Here is a 19,488-nt window from a genome sequence, read left to right on the forward strand (position 1 = left end):
TTCTCAAAAATAAATTATTCTTGTTTTAATTTTTCAATCTCAGGAGATAGCAGAAATTTAAAAATATATATAAGTTCCAAGATGTTTAACTTTTATTTGAATAAAGATGAATATAAGCATCTCTTTTTGATAGTAAGCGGAATCACAGACACTAACCTTCCCTAACAATTTAATCTAAGATGATGGATTTTAAAAAATCAGGAAATATGGGAAGGTGGTGGTAATAGTTGCAGCAGACTTTTTTGTTGTTTCTTTTTTGTCTTTTTCTGAAGTTTTTATTTAAATTCCAGTTAGTTAACATACAGTGTAATATTAGTTTCAGGTGCAGAATTTAGTGATTCATCACAATAAGTGCCCTCCTTACTGCCCATCTGGAACTCCACATAGAGAGGCAGAGAAACTCGGTAAAAGAACCAAAACACATGGTCAATCCTTAAAAGGAGGTAACAAGATATCCTCATAAACTTTAAGATTACAAATGGCTGGGGAGAGGCCATTAACAGCCCAAAGACCTGCATTCTCCCAGTGTCTGCACAGGGAGGCAGTGGGGTGGCTGATGCACCTGACGGCAGGAGTGCCACAAAATAGCCAACAGGTGGTCGTGGAAAAGTCCAGGGAGCCCGTATGAGAACAGCCTCAGAAGCTGTTCCCATTTCCTTGACAAATCCATGCAAGGAGCCCCAGTAAAAACTAAAGTACCCAGAGCATTGCAGCTCCTGGGAACTCTCAAAACTGACCACCTAGGACGCCCCTTCAAGACAGGACCCAAACTGAGGATGAATTTCTGAGTGGAATACACACTGAGCTGAACACAGCTAATAGGAGTAAAGGAAGAGGTCTGGATAAAAGTGAGGATATGGATCAAAGCCAGGAAGTCTGAGAAAGAAAGCCATCACCTTTCAACAGGACACAAAACCAATAGAAAAAAGAGCCCTCTGAAGTGAGAATAGCTAACTGAACGTATTTTTCTTCCCACAATTCAGAAAAATGAATTTCATATAAAAATAGCAAAGAAAGAAGTAAAATCTCCTATGTAGTTATTTTAGGAAAGAAAAGAATAAAGAACAGAATAAAATCTTAGACGCATGAAAGTGTACCACAAAATCTTGCTCAAAAAATAGTAGCATACTATTTCAAATAAGCTTAGTGGCATTAGTAAAGTGATACACAATATCAAGAATAGCATGAATCAGAATAATTCAGAAATGAGGCGCTGTCATTCAACAAAGAACTAGAAATAAGTGAAAAAATCATTTTCCAATGAAGACAAACTAGAAGAACACAGAAACAAATAAATTCAACCAATAAAGTCTGAAGAAAAGTAGATAAAGAAACTTTTAAAAAAATAAGGAAAGGGGCAAAAAGAATGTGAGAGGAAATGACAAATGTTAAAGATACATAGAGAAGATCAAACATACAAAAGGAGCTCCTGCAGAAGAAAACCAAAGCGAAAGAACAGAACACATAAATACTTTATTCAAGAACACTGTTCTGAATTTCAAAAATGAACCACACATTTAAACGGTGTATCACGTATCTGAGAACAGGAATGTCTCAAAATGATCTACACCAAGGTATATTTTCGGAAAGGTCTTGGATACTAAATAAAAATATCCTGGGGCATCTGGGGGGCTCAGTAGGTTAAGCGTCCAACTCTGGGTTTCCACTCAGGTCATGATTTCAGGGTCATGGGATTGAGCCCTGCCCACATTGGGGAGTGGACTTGTGGATTCTCTCTCTCCCACTCCTCTGCCCCTCCCTCTGCTCATGCCCTCTCTCTAAAATAAATAAGTCTTAAGAAAATATATCCTTTGGGTATCTAGGAAAAAAGAAAAGAATTTTATAAGGAAAATATCCAGACTTTAAAAGCAATGCTTTATGCCACATGTGACATGATGAGTCTGTATGGACCACAACTAATTTTTAAGGGTAAAAGTCCCAGAAAAGCTATTACATGAAACAACTCAAAAAATAAGGTTTTCAAGAGATTTCCCTAAGGGATCTAGTGGAAAATGTGGTTCAGAAAATCAAAATAACCAGAGAGACTTCAACGTAATGACTTGTGATGAGCATTAATTAGTTACTTTTGCAACTAGGTCAAAAATGAAAAAAGGGAGAAATTATAGTATGCAGTGGCTATATGATCTTAATCCCAATATATCATAAATCAATAAAAATGCAAGGAAATATGTTTTAATTCCTTTCAGTAATTCTAATTGAATTGTGTGGGCTAAAATAAAAGATTGAGCACGTATATGTGAATATATACACACATACAGACACACACACACATATATATCCTGAATGCAAATATAACTGTCTTATCTCTGCTCAACCAGAAACAATGAACTAGTAGTATCTAGTGCCCAAATTGTGGTCTTGAAATACTATTTTTCATTGGAAGAATCTAAGAGGTTTTAGAGAAATGACATCTAGGGCAAGAAGCAAGAACTACAAAAGATGAGCCTGAAACATCTTGTAATGCTGGGTATCAAGGAAATTATCTAAGAATATTAGGACAATGTTAGGAAGACTTAAAAGTCAACATGAAGGGACTGCCTTCTTGCCAAAGATAGAAAAATTTAAACTTCAATAAGAATAATAACTGTAATGCACTGAAGCCCATGAAATGTGTTAAAATTCATGGGGTGCCTGGCTGGCTAGATCAGTAGAGTATGCGACTCTTGATTGCATGAGTCGTGAGTTTAAGGCCCACACTGGGCATGGAGCCTACTTAAAAAAAAAAAAAAAAGAATTAGGAATTCATCAAGATTTTTGAACTTGGTCATTTTTTTACAGTGATAAGGAATCAACTAATTATCTTGATAACCAGATAAATAAAAGGACAGACTTGAACATTTATTCTCTTTTCCTGTACGGGCCTGTTTCACTGGGTAATCAAAGAGTAGAGGAGATGAAGTAGCTCTTTATAAAATGACAGAAGTGGAAAACTCCCAAAGGTAGCATTACAACAGCACAATTTTATAACCCCAATTAATAAATCTAGGTACTGGACATCAATTAAACAGTGAAATCCAGACATCACTTGCCCTTGATCAAAGAACACATTCTCACCAATAGACTTGACAAAGAGATCAGACCTGAGTTTGATCGAGCCCCTGTGCGTCAGTGTTCACTCACTCAGCAAAATCCCCCGTGTGAAAGTCTGTAGTTCAAATGGCCTGAGCACTTCAAAGATAAGTTCTAAGTAAAAGAAAGGAATAGATGGAGAATGTGTGTTTGAAAGAGACCTAAAAGACATACTATATTTTTTTTAATGGGCAAGATTAAACTATAGTATCTAGAGTGTGCTAGATAAAATTAGAGTGAGTGATAAGATTTTATAGATATGCAAAAAAAAAGAAAAGAAAAGAAAAGAAAAGAAACAAAACAACACATAAAAAAACAGAAGCCAAGATAGTGGTTACTTTTAGAGGCCTGGAGACATGCAATTAGGATGGAGACACATGGAAGGAATTCTGTTTTTTTGGCCTGAGTGATGGTTATGAAGGTATTACCATTATAATATATATATGCCTATATATATATATAAATATAATATGCCAAGCTATATATTGTGTTTCATTTTACAACGAAAATAAAGTAAAGCTCATCATACACACTCACTCCCTGCTCTTAAGAGAGACAGTAAGGAATCCATAAATCCGTTAAATAAAGTGAATCCACTGACCCTAGCAGATGAGCAGGTACCCAAACTACCTGATACCCTAAAGGTTTCTGCCACACGCTGAGGATTTTGAGACACTCTTTGATGTCTGTGTGAGACATGGGATACACAGAAGATAAAGCCAGGAACCTGCCCAAATAGAACCCCACATAAAATTGTGCCCCTGAAGAGCTAAATCAGTATAGATGAATAATAAATAAAGCCTATAAGGGATCTAACAAGAAAACTTGATGTTGTGTGGGCATAAAACCAAAAACAAGGAAACTCACGTGAATTTATTGCCATCAACTGAATACTATGCACTCTGAATTAATGTCTCTGTGTTCCCTATGTAGCTTAAACAAGAAACAAACAAGCATACACACACAAACTCACCAATGGAGAATTTAATTTAAATTAATCAAGATTGGTAGTTTTCTTTGGTGACTGGCAAACCTCTCTGAAGGACTTAAAGAATTCTGGTGCATGAAGGTCCAAGGAAATGAGTGGCTCAAAGAATAATCTAAAACATATAAATACAAATCAGTAAAAAACAAGAAAACAACTTTGAAGGAATTATCTAGGCTGCATTCCAGAGAAACAAAGAGAAATAAAATATAAGAGAGAGTAGGACACTTACAGGTTAGCATCAAAAGGTCCATCATGCATCCAAACAGAATTTCAGAAGGAGATACACAGAGAAGAGAAAGCATTCAGGTAACGTTTGTATACTTAAATTGTCTATGTTAGGGGGCGCCTGGGTGACTCAATCGGCTAAGCGTCTGCCTTTGGCTCGTGATCCCAGGGTCCTGGGATCCAGTCCCTCGTTCGGCTCGCTGCTCAGCGGGGAGCTCATTTCTCCCTCTCCCTCTGCCCCTCCCCGCTGCTCCTGCACATGCTCTCTCTTTCTCTCTCACTCTTTCTCAAATAAAAACCTTTAAAAAAATAAAATAAATTGTCTATGTTAGAAAAAAAGTAGAGGGCGCCTGGGTGGCTCAGATGGTTAAGCGTCTGCCTTCGGCTCAGGTCATGATCCCAGGGTCCTGGGATCGAGTCCCGCATCGGGCTCCCTGCTCCTTGGGAGCCTGCTTCTCCCTCTGCCTCTCTCTCTCTCTCTCTCTCTGTCTCTCATGAATAAATAAATAAAATCTTTAAAAAAAAAAAAAAGTAGAAAAAAGTAGAAAAATAAGCCAAATGATTAGAATAAAGGAAATTATAAAGATAAGAAACCAATGAAACAGAAAACAAATATATAATAGAGAGGACCATGAAGCTAAAAACAGTTTCTTGAAAAAAGCTATAAAATAATGAGAGCTCCAAGGCTCTGTGGGGGGGTGAGGGAGGGCAAAGACACAAAAAAAGAGAAGCAGGCAAAAACAATATTAAAATGAAAAGATAGATGTAACCTTAGATCTCACAGAAATTACACAGATAACAAGATATAAAAAAATTATGCCAAAAATGAAAAAAACTTTAATAGATGAATTCCGAAAAAAAAAGTTACCAATACTGATTTAAGGAGAAATAGAGAATCTGACTAGCTCTTTAAACAAATACTATGAATCTGCGATTGAAATTTTCCCACCAAGGAAATGCCATCCTAGATAGTTTTACTGATGGGATCTTCCAAAGTATTCCAGAGATCGATAAACCAAGTGCTATACAAAGTCTTCCAGAGATTAGAAAACAGGGAAACATTTTCTAATTCCTTTTATGAAGCGAGGTATATCATACATGCTCTGTACAATAGAAAGGAAATGGAAGGCCAATCACACAGATGACCATGGATGAAAAAATTCTAAATAGAATAGGAGCAAACTGAATCCAACAATATATAAAGGAGATAAATATAATAACCAATTTGAATTTATCTCATGCATATGATACTGGTTTCTACTAGAAATTGAAGCACACCGTAACACCAAAGGAAAAAATCAGTATCTCAAAAGATGAAAAAAAAGTATTCATTTAAATTCTAATGCCTGTTGAATCTAACACATTTGGATGAAAGGGAAAATCCTTAAGAGGCTATCTACAAAATAGGGCTGTTCACCTCCCAGTGAACTTCACACTTATTGGTGACTTATGGATGGCAGCCACTTTGAGATCAGGAAAAATCGATGATGCTGACTATCTCTACTTCTATTCAATACTGTACTGTTCTAATCAGCACAGAAAGGACCAGAAAGATATATAACAAAGCATAGTCACTGGAAAGAATGAAACAAAATTCTCATTACTTGCAGATGATAATGCCTCTGCAGAATTCCTTCCTCACAAAAGACACTTGAAGTAAAGTTTATGAATTTAAAAAGTTTAGCAGGAGGCTTGACTCAAGATTTTGAAGCAAGAACCTTGAAACAAGGTTCCAAGTGATTTTCACTTTACTGTGCCAACAACGATCATTCAGAAAATACAATTTTAAAAAAGAAAAGATCACCAAAAAGTGTAAAGTACCTAGGAATATATTTAACAACAGAAGGCCAAACCCTTCAGGAAGAAAATTATGAAATTCTATGGATCATAAACATTTAAATGTAAACAGATATGGTTTGAGATGGAAAGACTTATTGTCATAATATAAATTCTCTTTACACTGATTTTTAGATTCATGCAATTTCCATGAAAATTACAACACAAAACTTGGTCAAGGGCTTCTAAAATGTATAGGAAGGAGCGAAGATCCAATTTAGACATTATTGAAGAAGAACAAATTTTAGAGTATGTGCTCTCCCAGATAGCAAGATTTATACCAAAGTTAGAGCAATTAAAACAATGTGCATTGTACAGGAATTGACATATGGATCAATAAAACAGAAAAGAGAATCTAGAAACTCACATATAGGGGAAGATAGAACAGGCTTTGCAAGTCAGTGAAGGAATTAAACAATAATGACTGGTTATATACATGAAACAAATCAAAATAAAACTGGATGTTTACCTCTCATCAAACCACAAAATCATTTCCAAGATAATGAAGACACAATTGAAGGTGAGCACTATAAAAATAGTAGAAGAGATAATCGGAGAATATCCTTAGGATATTCTATCCTACGAAAGGATTTCTTTAGAGAACATACCAAAGGTAGACACCATAGAGAAAATACTAATAATTTGATTACATTAAATTAAAGAATAACTATTCCTCAAAAAAAGTTTGGAAAGATAAACCACAAACTGGAAAAAATTGCAACACACATAGTCAACAAAAAACCTTTACCTAGAATCCACAGAGATGTTTATGAATCATTAAGAAAAAGACAACCCAGTGGGGGGAAAAATGGGCAAAAGAAATAAAGTGACATTTCATAGGAAAGGTAAACACAAATGGATTATATAAAAAATGCTTAATCTTATGTGTAATCATTTGACACAAATTAAAACCCCAAGATACCATTTGACACTCCCACTAGGTTCGCAAAATATTTTTCATTAGTTAACATCAAGAGTTGGCAAGGATGTGGGTCAACGGGAACTCTTCTTAACTGCAGTTGTGAGAGTAAACTAGAATGATTACTCTGGAAAACAACTTGTCATTATGTGATAACTTAAATAGGTGTATAACCTACCACCTAACTTTGCCATCCCCAGGTTTAAACCCTAGAAAAATGCTTACATGTGGAAGCTGGAGGAGTTATGAAAAAGAATGTTCATAATGATATTGTTTGCAATAGCAAGAAAACAAACAAAACCAAAAAACCTGGAGTCTATACAAACATTCATCAGAATTTGGATAAATTGGTATATATTATTCATACAATAGGATACTATACAACATGAAAAATTAATGAAATAAATATGGCACTCAACAAGGATACATCAGAAAAACCTTTTGAACAAAAGAAGCAAATCACAGAATTTACAACAGGATTCAATTTATGAAAGTTCAATATAAGCCAATCTATACACACACACACACACACACACACACACACACACACATCTGGAACATATATACACACACATTCATATGTGGAATATATGTATATTCAAAAGAAACAAGGAAATTCTTAGCAAAAAAGCAGAATAGAGGTATCTCCGCAGGAGAGGGAAGGTAATGTAAACAGAAAGGGAAACATGAAGCTTCTAGAGGACTACAAATGTTTTATTTCTTAGGTTGGGGGCTGGGCAAGCAACAGATCCTTTTGGTTATCATTTAAACTGAGCTGGTAAATGTTCTGTACATTTTTATGAATATTATCTATGTCAGTAAAATTGCATGCCTATATATATATATGTTTATATTGTAGAAAAAAAATCAATCTATGATTTTGAGCCAAGAGATAGTTATTGATATATTAGAGAGCTTTAGGCCACCGCACAATGTGTCGTTTGGGGGTTTTATTTTGTTTTTGTTATTTTGCACAACTACTGCAAAGTAAAACTGCCTCCAAGTCCGGTAGGAGACTCCTCTTTGGGCACTTATGCTAGTGATTGTGGTCGTTAAAATTTTATTCCCGATACACCTGCTACTCCCACCCTTGTCCACTGTGTTACTGTTGCAACAAAAAAGCTACCATATAATGTGAGAGCCCTGTTACTACCAACAGGTCTAGGAGCGAGGACAGGAAGGGGATGCCTGCTTCAGACTGCCAGGGGAAGCAAACAGATGGTTGGCACTGCTGGGCAAGAGTCAGTGACTGTCCTGTATTTGGGAAGTGAGCAGACATTAGCTGGAAGATAATCTTCCAGTGCAGGGCCATAGGTGGCAGGTGGCAGAGAGACATTCTCAGAGGCCCCCAAATAAGCGGGCTAAGATGACAGAACAGAATCTGAGAGCTCAGGCAAAGCAGCCTGGGCATGGGACTGGCTCCTGGGGCCATTTAAATGATGAGGTGATAGGCACTAAATGCTGAGGAAACTCCTAGGGCAGGGCAATCAGTCACTGCCAGGCTTATCTTCTGACAAGGGGTAGGACTCCAGCTTGCAGCTGTAACATTAAAACGTAATGTTTCCACTGGGATTTGGTGTGGCAGGTTTCCCTGAAGCTTCGGTTTCACTCAGTTAACTAATTATGAGAGAATGTGACATTGGTATTTACTTTTTCTACAGGAACAAATCATTCCCAGCAGGAGAGACAGTTTGTTATTTTTGTTCTGTTTTGTTTTGTCATTAAAAAGAGATTACTTACACGGTAGTAAATAAACTCTTGTTAGAGGGAATTTTTTTTTTTCTCTATAATTCTATCACTTCACCTTAATGCTGACAATCATTCCTTTTGGTTTCCAGAGACCTGGTACATAAATGAGCAAGAGGTGGGTATTAGATCTGGGTTTGAAAATTAACTCTACCACTTACTAGTGTGATCTTAAGCAAGTTATTTATTTAAGTACCACGAGCCTGTTTAACACATCTACTGTGTACTATTTGTTCAAGATGAAATGAAGTAACATAGTTGAAGTACTTTAGCACAGTGTCTCTGCATAAAAAAAGTGCTCGATAAATTTTGGCCTTAATTCTTAATGACTCTGATACTATTTTATACAAATAGGAACATTTTACATTTCATTTTTGCCTTATATGGTCAGTTTTCTATAGGACCCTGCATCTAATCATGAACTGTATCTTCACTTTGTCACTTCAAGCTGCACTGTGTATTAACCATCTTACTCCTCCTCATCCAGATATAAGAAGGCTTCCAATGAAAACACAATATTTAATGGATAACATAGAAGCAAACAGTTTTCTACCCCTCCTCCATCCCCAGTACACCTTTTAACTTCTCAAAGACAGTAGGCAATGCTGAGCAAACATCACTAATCAACTCACATCTCCTCATCCACTCCCTGGCCAATAATAGCATTGTGTTTGGGGTGCTTTTAGCAAACTGGAAAGATATTGCACAGATGATCTCCCACTTGAACTCATAATCCCATGAGGTAGGCAGGGTAGGTATGATGAGCTCCACCTTACAGATAAGTGAGTGGTCTAAGAGAGGGTAAATGACAGAGCCATGACATCCAAACCTATTTTCTGTGAAAAGTAATCTGTGGGAACTGAGAATGCTGGGCATATTGGACTTCAGAAAATTAGATTTTCTCAAGAACAAAGTCTGTTTTGAAGGTAGCCAGAGCAACCGTTATTAGAGAGAAAAGTTAAGATCATTGGTAGTAAGCTAACAAAACAGAAAGTCAAGAGGCATGGGGCTTTATATCACAATTTCACAATCCCTTTGCCCAATGAGCCTCAGTTTTTCTATCGCCAAATTGGAGAAAGCAAAAATGTTACTTCTTCCAATTCTTGAAAGCACACATACTGTAATATCATTATTGCTTACAAATGTAAGCTTGATAGACTATTCAGGAGGTTTAACGAGAATCACAAAAACATGAACAATTAAAAATGTATAAGCATGAGAAAACATATTTTAAGTGCTAGTAGAAAATCTTGGTGGTAAAAGAAAAGGATAAGAATATTTTACAAGGATACATGGGCTAGAAGCTGATGGGAAATTAATAAGATTAGACAAGTCAGCACTGAAATTTCACATTACATATTTGAGTAATTTTTGGAATTTGCAGAATCAAACCTAGACGCATGGACATGTAATAACTTCTGAAGCCATGAAAATATAAAAGCCCTCAAATTTGGATAATGTTTCTTTAACTAATCATATATACTAGTTCTTTTTTTTTTTTTTTAAAGATTTTATTTATTTATTTGAGGGAGAGAGAATGAGAGACGGAGAGCACGAGAGGGAAGAGGGTCAGAGGGAGAAGCAGACTCCCTGCCAAGCAGGGAGCCCGATGTGGGCTCGATCCCGGGACTCCAGGATCATGACCTGAGCCGAAGGCAGTTGCTTAACCAACTGAGCCACCCAGGCACCCCTATATATACTAGTTCTTAAAATAATTAATTTGGACAGGCTATTCATACTGAGCAAGTCTTTCTGGTGATAGGCATTTTTCAAGGACTTCCAATGATGCTAGCACCTACTCACCGATAGCTCATAATCCCTTAAGAATTCCTAGCAAACTAGAGAATAACAGTTCAGAAGTACCCCCCTGCCCCACCCCTTGTTTGGGCACAGGGGACAAGTTCTAATAGATTGGAAGGCCAAAGCAAACAAAAGTCTTTAGGGGAACCATAGATCAAAATAAAAACAAAACACAAGTTTTGAATCAATGGAACTTGGAAGCCCAAGGATCTCTAAACATGCAATAAAAAAACCTAGTCGTACCAACACCGATGAGCAAAAGAGCATGGCATAATAGATCATCATTAGGTGGTTGGTTACCTAATTCTGACTTAATAGGTCTACACATGATTTCCCCTATGATCTTCAGAGAATGTGATACATCTTCATGTCAGTATTATGAGAGATTTTATGATATGGCAGAATATGCCTGCCTAAAACTCCCTCTCTTTGTCCTTAACTCACTCACTTAACAAGCATTTGTTGAATGTTTGCTATTTATTTGTTGGGATCTGTATCAAAGAACTCACAGGGGAGACAGGTAAATCAAGCATCAAATTTATGTGTTAAATTCTAGAAGAAAACTATTTCATGCAAATGGTAAGTGGGTCAGAAAGCTCTCAGAGAGGATGAGATGATTAACAAGGTCTCAAATGGTAAGTGTAAACCATGTATATCGCAAAAGGAGTAGCTTCCTGTCACAAAGAACAGCATGGATAAAAGCAGGAAACGTGAACACATGGTGAGTTCCAGAAACTAGATGCAATACCACATGGCTAGAGCATTCAGCATGGGTAGGAGAAGGGGGAAAAGATGCCAAAAGAAGCAATAAGCAGTAGAAGTAAACAAAGATTCCATCATTTAGGATTTCCATTCCACATTAAAATACAATATTGGAAATCTGAATACAATGATTGGTCTATTGATAAGATTTTAGCCCACAGGCAATGGGAGTAGATTTTTGCTGTAGAACAGTGTGGTGTTATCCAAGTGTACAGTGAACTAGAGGATAGAAAACTAGGGTATGGACACCAGTTTTAAAACAATCTTAAAATCCAAGTAAGACATGGAGAGGTCCTGAGCTACAACAATGGGGGTGGAAAAGAGACCAGAGATAAAAGATATATACAAACCAGAGTTAATAAAATTTAGTGACCAACTAGAATGAGGGGACGAAGAGGGAAGCTTACAGCCAGCTTTCCTGTGTTATACTTAGCTGGCTGAATGCATAATGGTGCCCTTCACTATTTAGGGACAGCATGAAGAGGAATGCCAGTAGTACTCAGAGTCCTGGTGTATCTCTCTTTTATGAGATTAATCACATTTCACTTTATATTGCAGGAGGTATGTGTCATTCAACCACCCCCTTCACCACTAGACATATAAAGCTCTTTGAGCGGGGAAATTCTGTCATATACCACATTGTCTTTGCGGATGGCCCCAAAAGCGTATTTGTATAACATGATTACATAGTATCACGGACCCACTGTAGACACTTAGTGAACGTTTTGGATGAGTGACTGAATAAATGAACTCCCAAAGTTAGATGTGACAAAACTATTCATTTTATCCTTTGAATGAAATAATTACGTCTTAACTGAATAACTCACCTCAGCTGGGTAACAATTCATACCACTACTGACCAGGTTCATTTCAGTCTTCTAATACTTTTGGCAAATTTCAACATCCAATCTTGAAGGGACTTCTGGGAGTATCTACTACAAACTCTCATTTTAAAGATGAAAATCTATGATCATCCAGAGAAGTTACATGGCTAGCCCCAAGTCACAAAAAGTATCCAGTGATGGGACAGAAATCAGGTAGATACATTAAGCTTCAAACTATCTGTCAACCAAAATGGTTATAATAGATTTGAAGATACTACAAGATACCACATTTAGCTAGGAGTCATTGAGTTTTCAAAAGCGCATGACATGTCACACAAAAAAAATACAAGGCCAATGTCTTAGAAACATTTTCTTGAAAAATTCTTTCCTCTGACAGTGAAATGCAAGGAATGGAGCTCAACTTTTAATCTTGAATTAGTATAAGTAAGACAGATTCTTACCGTGATCTTCTGAAGAAATTGGTGACCTAAAACGAGATAATAAGCATGATAAATGTTTTGTAAATGATACTGATAATTATAAATGCAATAATGATCAAGGATAATCTCCTAGAAATAGTACCCCCCAAGTTCAATTAAATAGAAAGTCAATATAGTAGAGAGTGTAATTAATTTGTTGGTCGCATGGTATATTCTAATTGATCACTCCCAAAGCTTACCTGGATTGGTTGGGTGGTTGGGGTTAATGAAATTTCAGTCCACTGCACCATGTCACAGGACTGCAACAAACTTAATTAATTCTGGATTTATGACACACAAATAGAAGTCATAGAAATGTGGTAATGGATGGAATCCTGTGATGTCACCAAAGGCCAGGCCTCCAGAAAATAATAAATAAACAGTGTTAATAAATAAATAGTGTTTAAATAAACACTAGATTGAGTGTAAGTAAAAAGAAACCTACTTGGACGGTAAAAAAATGAGACAGAAGTAAAATAAATGAGGTGTACCCTTATGATTATTGTTTTTTGTTTTCACTCTTTGTGCAATTTAAGGTTTAAGTGAGCATGACATAGACCCTCTGTGTGCTGGCCTCATAGCTCTACACCACAATGAGGCAAGAGTGCAACCACTGGAGTCCCACAGAACTTTTATAAATCGATGACTTTTGCACACCATTTGGGGCTCAGCTCCAATTATGTTAGGAAGACACCGATGAAGCATCATATCAATATCAATCAATTTTCACAATAAAAAACCTTTCTTTCTTCCTCAGCTGACCACTAATTGAGTTACTCTGAGCAATACAGATACAGCCTTGAGGATGAATTCCCCTCAAGCTTGAAAGACACAGTCTTGACTCTACCAGCTCATTCTTTCCTTGGGATAAAGTGAGATATATAATTCTGTACTAACAGGTGGCAGAATTTTGAAGGGAAAGGCAAGAAACCAGCCAGGAGGCAACTTCTGTTCTAAATGATCTGCCTGCTGGGGACCATAGCAGGAGGATGACAAAGGGAAATGCCAGAGTTTAGTAATATGCCCATTAATGTAACTAGTGTTGGGGCAAGAATGATTCCATGGATGCACAGCAGTTGAAGGAAGATTTTAGCTACTTCGGAATGCTTGAGAATGCTTTACTTTATCTACTGATCTGTGATATTTTGTCCATTATGTGACTTATCAGTAAAGTATAAGGACACAGCAGTCATGGTGGGAAAGCCTTGAACTTTCCTTAGTGGCAAATTGTCAAATCATTTCAACCTTACCAGTCTCTTCAAGTGAACTTTTGCATGTGAAAACAACAGAGGATCCCCAGATTTGGTAGGGAGAAAACTGGCATCTGGGTGACGGGCACAGGGAGCCCTGAGAGGGAACCTGCCGCAGGCGAAGTCATCCCTGTGGTGTTGGCTGCCTGAGAAGTGCCACTTAGCCTCCCCAAGTGGAGCAGATCTGGACTCTCTTTGGGATTCCCCTGTTTCACACTATCACACACCCCTCCTCCCCACTGGGCTGTGAGCAAATAGAAAACTAGGGCCACTTCTTACGTAGTACAGAATGGGCCTCTGATTAACGTTTGTTGAATTGAATTAATGTCAGCACCACCACACTGGTGTTTAGACTCAAACGCATTTTGGAGCGCCTCAAAAAAATCATCATGTTACCTTCAAACCACACACAAGACAGGTTTGCCAAGCTCCTAGGCCAGCCATGAGGGAAGGGCCTAGGGAGTGAGACAAGCTCCAGGGTAGGGATAATGTAAGCACTCCCAAAGCCAAAAGACATCCAATACACCCAGCAACAGAGGCCCACAATCTGCCCTCGTGGTTAGGAAAAAGAAAGGGGCAGAGAGTGCTGAATAGAAGTGAATGGGATTGAAAGGTGAGTCTAATGAGAAACATATATTTTAAATAAGATCATTTCTTAAGATGCCTAGGGCATAAAAAGAAGTCAGCAACAAGGTAACATCTTCAGCCCTGGTGTTTTCTGATGGGAATTAAGCAGAAACACATCTTGGATTGTTGGCAATTAATTTCTCACAGAGCTCTAGGAACAAAGAAAAATCCATGCCAACAGATAACTCAATGTCTCAGGTAGAAGGCTTGCGAAGCAAGGCTTTTGGTGCCTTTTGTGAAAGCAAAGCACTAATATTAAATCTGAAAAATTCCAGATGGCTTCGTTAAAGTCCCGAGAGGATGCAGTTGTCCAGGCAGTGGGGAAGAACTATCCATTTCAGAGTGTTTGCTAAGGATTAGTCATGTTGAGTGTCTGTGCGGAATGTTTCCCACATGCCTGGATTTGTGGAATTTTAAGACATATGGAGTATTTCAATCCTCACTCAGTATTTCACCTTTCACTCTAGCGAGTCACTAAATTACACTACTGAGACATGCACATCATCCATTATTGCTGTAAAGGGGCATAAAAAGTTTTACAGAACTTAGCCCAGGAGAGAGGAAAACTCATGAAATCAGCAAGAGAAGTAGTTATTTTTAAAACAGAGGTTGAACCCCAGGAACAGATAATCTTCCTCAACCTGACAACTGAGGAATGCAGGAGAGTTCACTGCTCATTCCTCCCACTGTACCTGCAAGACTTGTGGTTCTGTTCCAGGCTGTTTACTTCTCCTCCATCTACACTTTATTTCAGGGATAGCATTGTTCTCATAATGCAAATTACAACCAGCATTCAAAGAACCCCAGGATTTAGAGTTCTCGCCTCTTTCCTCAGTACCAGCCTTTTATGACAGTCTATAGAATATTTACACTTGATTCTGCTTCATTTTGTTTTGTGGGTTTTTAAAAAAAAAAAACGTTTTTATTTACATTTCATTAAAATTCAGCAAATAACAAAAACAAAGTCCTGGATTTTAAAATCTCTCTCCTGTTTTAAATCTTTCCATTTATGTTGATTCAAACCTAAATAATAATGATTATTTGAGACCCTATTAGGTACCAGGCCCTGTGCCTCGTGATGCGGATACAAAGATGAACAGCTACCAATTTCAAGGAATTCAATCTGGTGAAGGAGAAAAATAGGTAATGATTATAGTGAAAAAAAGTGTAATCATCAAAATATGTATGAAGTAAAGAGGGAGCATGAGAGAGAGACCCATTCTGTTCCAGAAGAGTGGGAGAGACTTCAGAAAGCAAGAACCCTGGGAACTGGGCTTGGAAGGAAAAGCAGAAGCTTGTTAGGTAAGTAAGAAAGGAGAAGAATGCCAGGCAGAAGCACCAGGCATACGACAGGGAATGTGGATAGGAAATTTCATAATACGTTATCAGGCAGACAAGGAACTCAGTGTTGCTAAAGCATAAAGGAGTGGCAAGTTAGGACTGGAGACAAAAGAGGCAGGGGTTGTTTCATACAGGGCCTGGCGGGCCATTTTGATGTGCTGGTAATTTACCTTCTAAGCTAAATGAAGTGAATTTTGGAAACAGTGAGGTCATACATTCTCATTGGTGCTTCTGACCAGGCAGGCTGTGCAGATTAGAAGAAAAAAGCAAGAATAAAGGCAGAAGATAAGTTAAAAACTATTACTGCAAAGCTTCTGTTCTTCTTTTTGAAATTCATGAAAAGTAACAGGGCGAATGAGAAACAGAAAAGGAAGCATCATCTTTGACTAAGCTAGAAGATACCCATAAACCGAAATCATCTATAAAGAAGAGCTACCAAGTGCAGGAAAAGCTGGGCCAAGTTTCCGGGAAACAGAGAAAGCATATTTTGATCTGAAGAGATATGAGCTACACCGTGCACCCTAAAATCTAGCAGAAAGCCCTCCACTCTGAGCCAGGTGTCCTGCTAGTCAGAAGTGGAATCAAAACCCCAGAGGTTAGTGCTGTTAAAAAAGAGTTTGAAAACAGACCCAAAGTCAACTTCCAGCAACACACAAACCCACTATCCCTAATTATCCGTTCCAAACTAACAGTTCCAAAAAGAACTCCTCCAAAACAAATATGAGTAATAAAGAAAAAGGAACCAGCATGCCATCTACATGAAAATACTCCAAGAAGAAAGCAGGGTAAGGATCTGCGGACAAACAAAGCTTACGGTAGAAGTACACTAAAAAGATAATGGTGGGGGCAGGTGAACACTATTAACAGACCTCCATGAAATTTAGAAATGGGAAAAGGGAAGGAGGGAAAGAAGGAAGGAGTAAAGGATGGTATAGGGCCTCTGTGACCAGAAACATAAAGAAGAAATACAGTGGTTACGAAATAGTCCTAATACTACAGCAGAAAAAAAGAGCAAACGTTGGTCCAGAGTCTTAGAATCAGTAAATTATAGAAACAGTTTGGTCCATATATACAATGGAATATTACTCAGCCATCAGAAAGGACGAATACCCAACTTTTACATCAACACGGATGGGACTGGAGGAGATTATGCTAAGTGAAGTAAGTCAAGCGGAGAAAGTCAATTATCATATGGTTTCACTTATTTGTGGAACATAAGGAACAGCACGGAGGCCATTAGGAGAAGGAAGGGAAAAATGAAGGGAGGTGGAATCGGAGGGGGAGATGAACCATGAGAGACTATGGACTCTGAGAAACAAACAGGGTTTTAGAGGGGAGGGGGGAGGGGGAATGGGTTAGCCCGGTGATGGGTATTAAGGAGGGCATGTACTGCGTGGAGCGCTGGGTGTTATATGAAAACAATGGATCCTGGATCACTACATCAAAAACCAATGATGTATTGTATGGTGACTAACATAACATAATAAAATTTAAAAAATTAAAAAAAAAAAGAAAGAGCTTGAGGACTCTTTCTGCTTTATCACCACTGCATTGGGAAAAGACTATTAAGAGGAGGTAAAAGATCCATAATAACTAAAAATGTATTAAGATATAAGCCACTGATTTATTCATCCATTCAAGTAACTGCTTTGTAGAAGTGTCTTGCTGTTTTTCAGTTTGATTTACTTTTCTGTGAATTTTTTTTTGGCTTTTTAAGTTTTTATTTTAATTCCAGTTAATTAACATACAGTGTTATATGAGTTTCAGGAGTACAGATATAGTGACTCAGCAATTCCCTACATCACCGTGTGCTCATCACAACAAGTGCACGCACTGACCCCCATTACCTATTTACCCCCTCCTCACCACCCACCTCCACTCCGTAACCATCCCAGTTTGTTCTCTGTAGTTAAGAGTCGGCTTCTTGATTTGTTTCTCTCTCTCTCTCTATTTTCCCTTTCCTCATTTGCCTTGTTTCTTAAATTCCACACAAGTGAAATCATATGATATTTGTCTTCCTCCAACTGACTTATTTCACTTAGCATTATACTCTCTAGCTCCATCCATGTTGTTGCAAATGGCAAGACTTCATTCTTTTTTACAGCTGAATAATAGTCCATTGTAGATATATACCACTCCTTCTTTATCCTTTCATCTATCAATGTACACTTGGGTTGCTTCCAATAGTTTGGCTATTGTAAATAATCCTGCAATAAACATAGGGGTGCATCTATCCTTTCAAATTAGTGTTTTTGTATTCTTTGGGTAAATACCCAGGAGTGCAATTACTGGATCATATGGTAGTTCTATTTTTAACTTTTTGAGGAACCTCCATAGTGTTTTCCAGAGTGGCTGCACCAGTTTGCATTTCTACCAAGAGTGCACGAGGGTTCCTTTTTCTCCACATCCTCTCCAACAACTGTTGTTTCTTGTGTTTTTGATTTTAGCCATTCTGACAAGTGTGAGGTGGTATGTGATTGTGGTTTTAATTTGTATTTCCTGATGGTGAGTGATGTTGCCCATCTTTTCATGTGTCTCTTGGCCATCTGGATGTTTTCATTGGAGAAATATCTGCTGTTGTCTTCTGCCCATTTTTAAACATTTATTTATTTATTTATTTATTTGAGAGAGAGAGAATGAGAGATAGAAAGCACGAGAGGGAAGAGGGTCAGAGGGAGAAGCAGACTCCCCGCCGAGCAGGGAGCCCGATGCGGGACTCGATCCCGGGACTCCAGGATCATGACCTGAGCCAAAGGCAGTCGCTTAACCAACTGAGCCACCCAGGCGCCCCTTCTGCCCATTTTTAAATTAGCTTATTTGTTTTGGGGTGTTGAGCTGTATAAGTTCTTTATGTATTTTCCATATGAAACCTTTATTGGCTATGTCATTTGAAAATATCTTCTCCCATTCCATAGGTTGCCTTTTAGTTTCATTGATTGTGCAGAAGCTTTTTTATTTTGATATAGTTCCAGTTTATTTTTGCTTTTGTTTCCCTTGCCTCAGGAGACATATCTAGAAAAAAGTTGCTACAGCCAATGTCAGAGAAGTTACTGCCTGTGTTTTCTTCTAGGACTTTTATGACTTCATGTCTCACATGTAGGTCTTTAATCCATTTTGAACTGATTTTTGTATATGGTATAAGAAAGTAGTCTGGTTTTCCCACCACCATTTGTTGAAGAGACTGTCTTTTTCCCACTGGATGTTCTTTTCTGCTTTGTTGATGATTAATTGACCATATAGTTGTAGGTTTATTTCTGGGTTTTCTATTCTGTTCCATGGATCTACGTGATTGTTTTTGTGCCAGTACCATAGCGTTTTGATTACTACAGTTTTGTAAAATAACTTGAAGTATGGAATTATGGTGTTTTGAGCTTTGTTTTTCTTTGTCAAGATTGCTTTGTCTCTTGGAGGTCTTTTGTGGTACCATACAAATTTTAGAACTATTCTAGTTTTTTTGAAAAATGCTGTTAGTATTTTGATAGGGATTGCATTAAATCTGTAGATTGCTTTGGGTAATATAGACATTTTAATAATATTCATTCTTCCAACCCATGAGCATGGAATGTCTTTCCATTTCTTTATGTCCTCTTCAATTTCTTTC

At 37.7% G+C, this 19,488-nt stretch overlaps 1 protein-coding gene across 9 annotated transcripts in view; it reads right to left on the reverse strand.

Moving 5' to 3' along the window:
* DGKI (diacylglycerol kinase iota) overlaps positions 1-19,488 on the reverse strand; it is a 453,056-nt gene that overhangs the window by 44,058 nt on the left and 389,510 nt on the right. For all 9 annotated transcript variants that reach the window (XM_035723279.1, XM_027573716.2, XM_035723281.1 and 6 more), the window contains one exon: positions 12,652-12,677. In XM_035723279.1, coding sequence (XP_035579172.1) covers positions 12,652-12,677 — 26 coding nt within the window. The remainder of the gene's footprint in view (positions 1-12,651; positions 12,678-19,488) is intronic.

Source organism: Zalophus californianus, chromosome 12 (genome assembly GCF_009762305.2).
Source record: "Zalophus californianus isolate mZalCal1 chromosome 12, mZalCal1.pri.v2, whole genome shotgun sequence".
NCBI lineage: Eukaryota > Metazoa > Chordata > Mammalia > Carnivora > Otariidae > Zalophus > Zalophus californianus.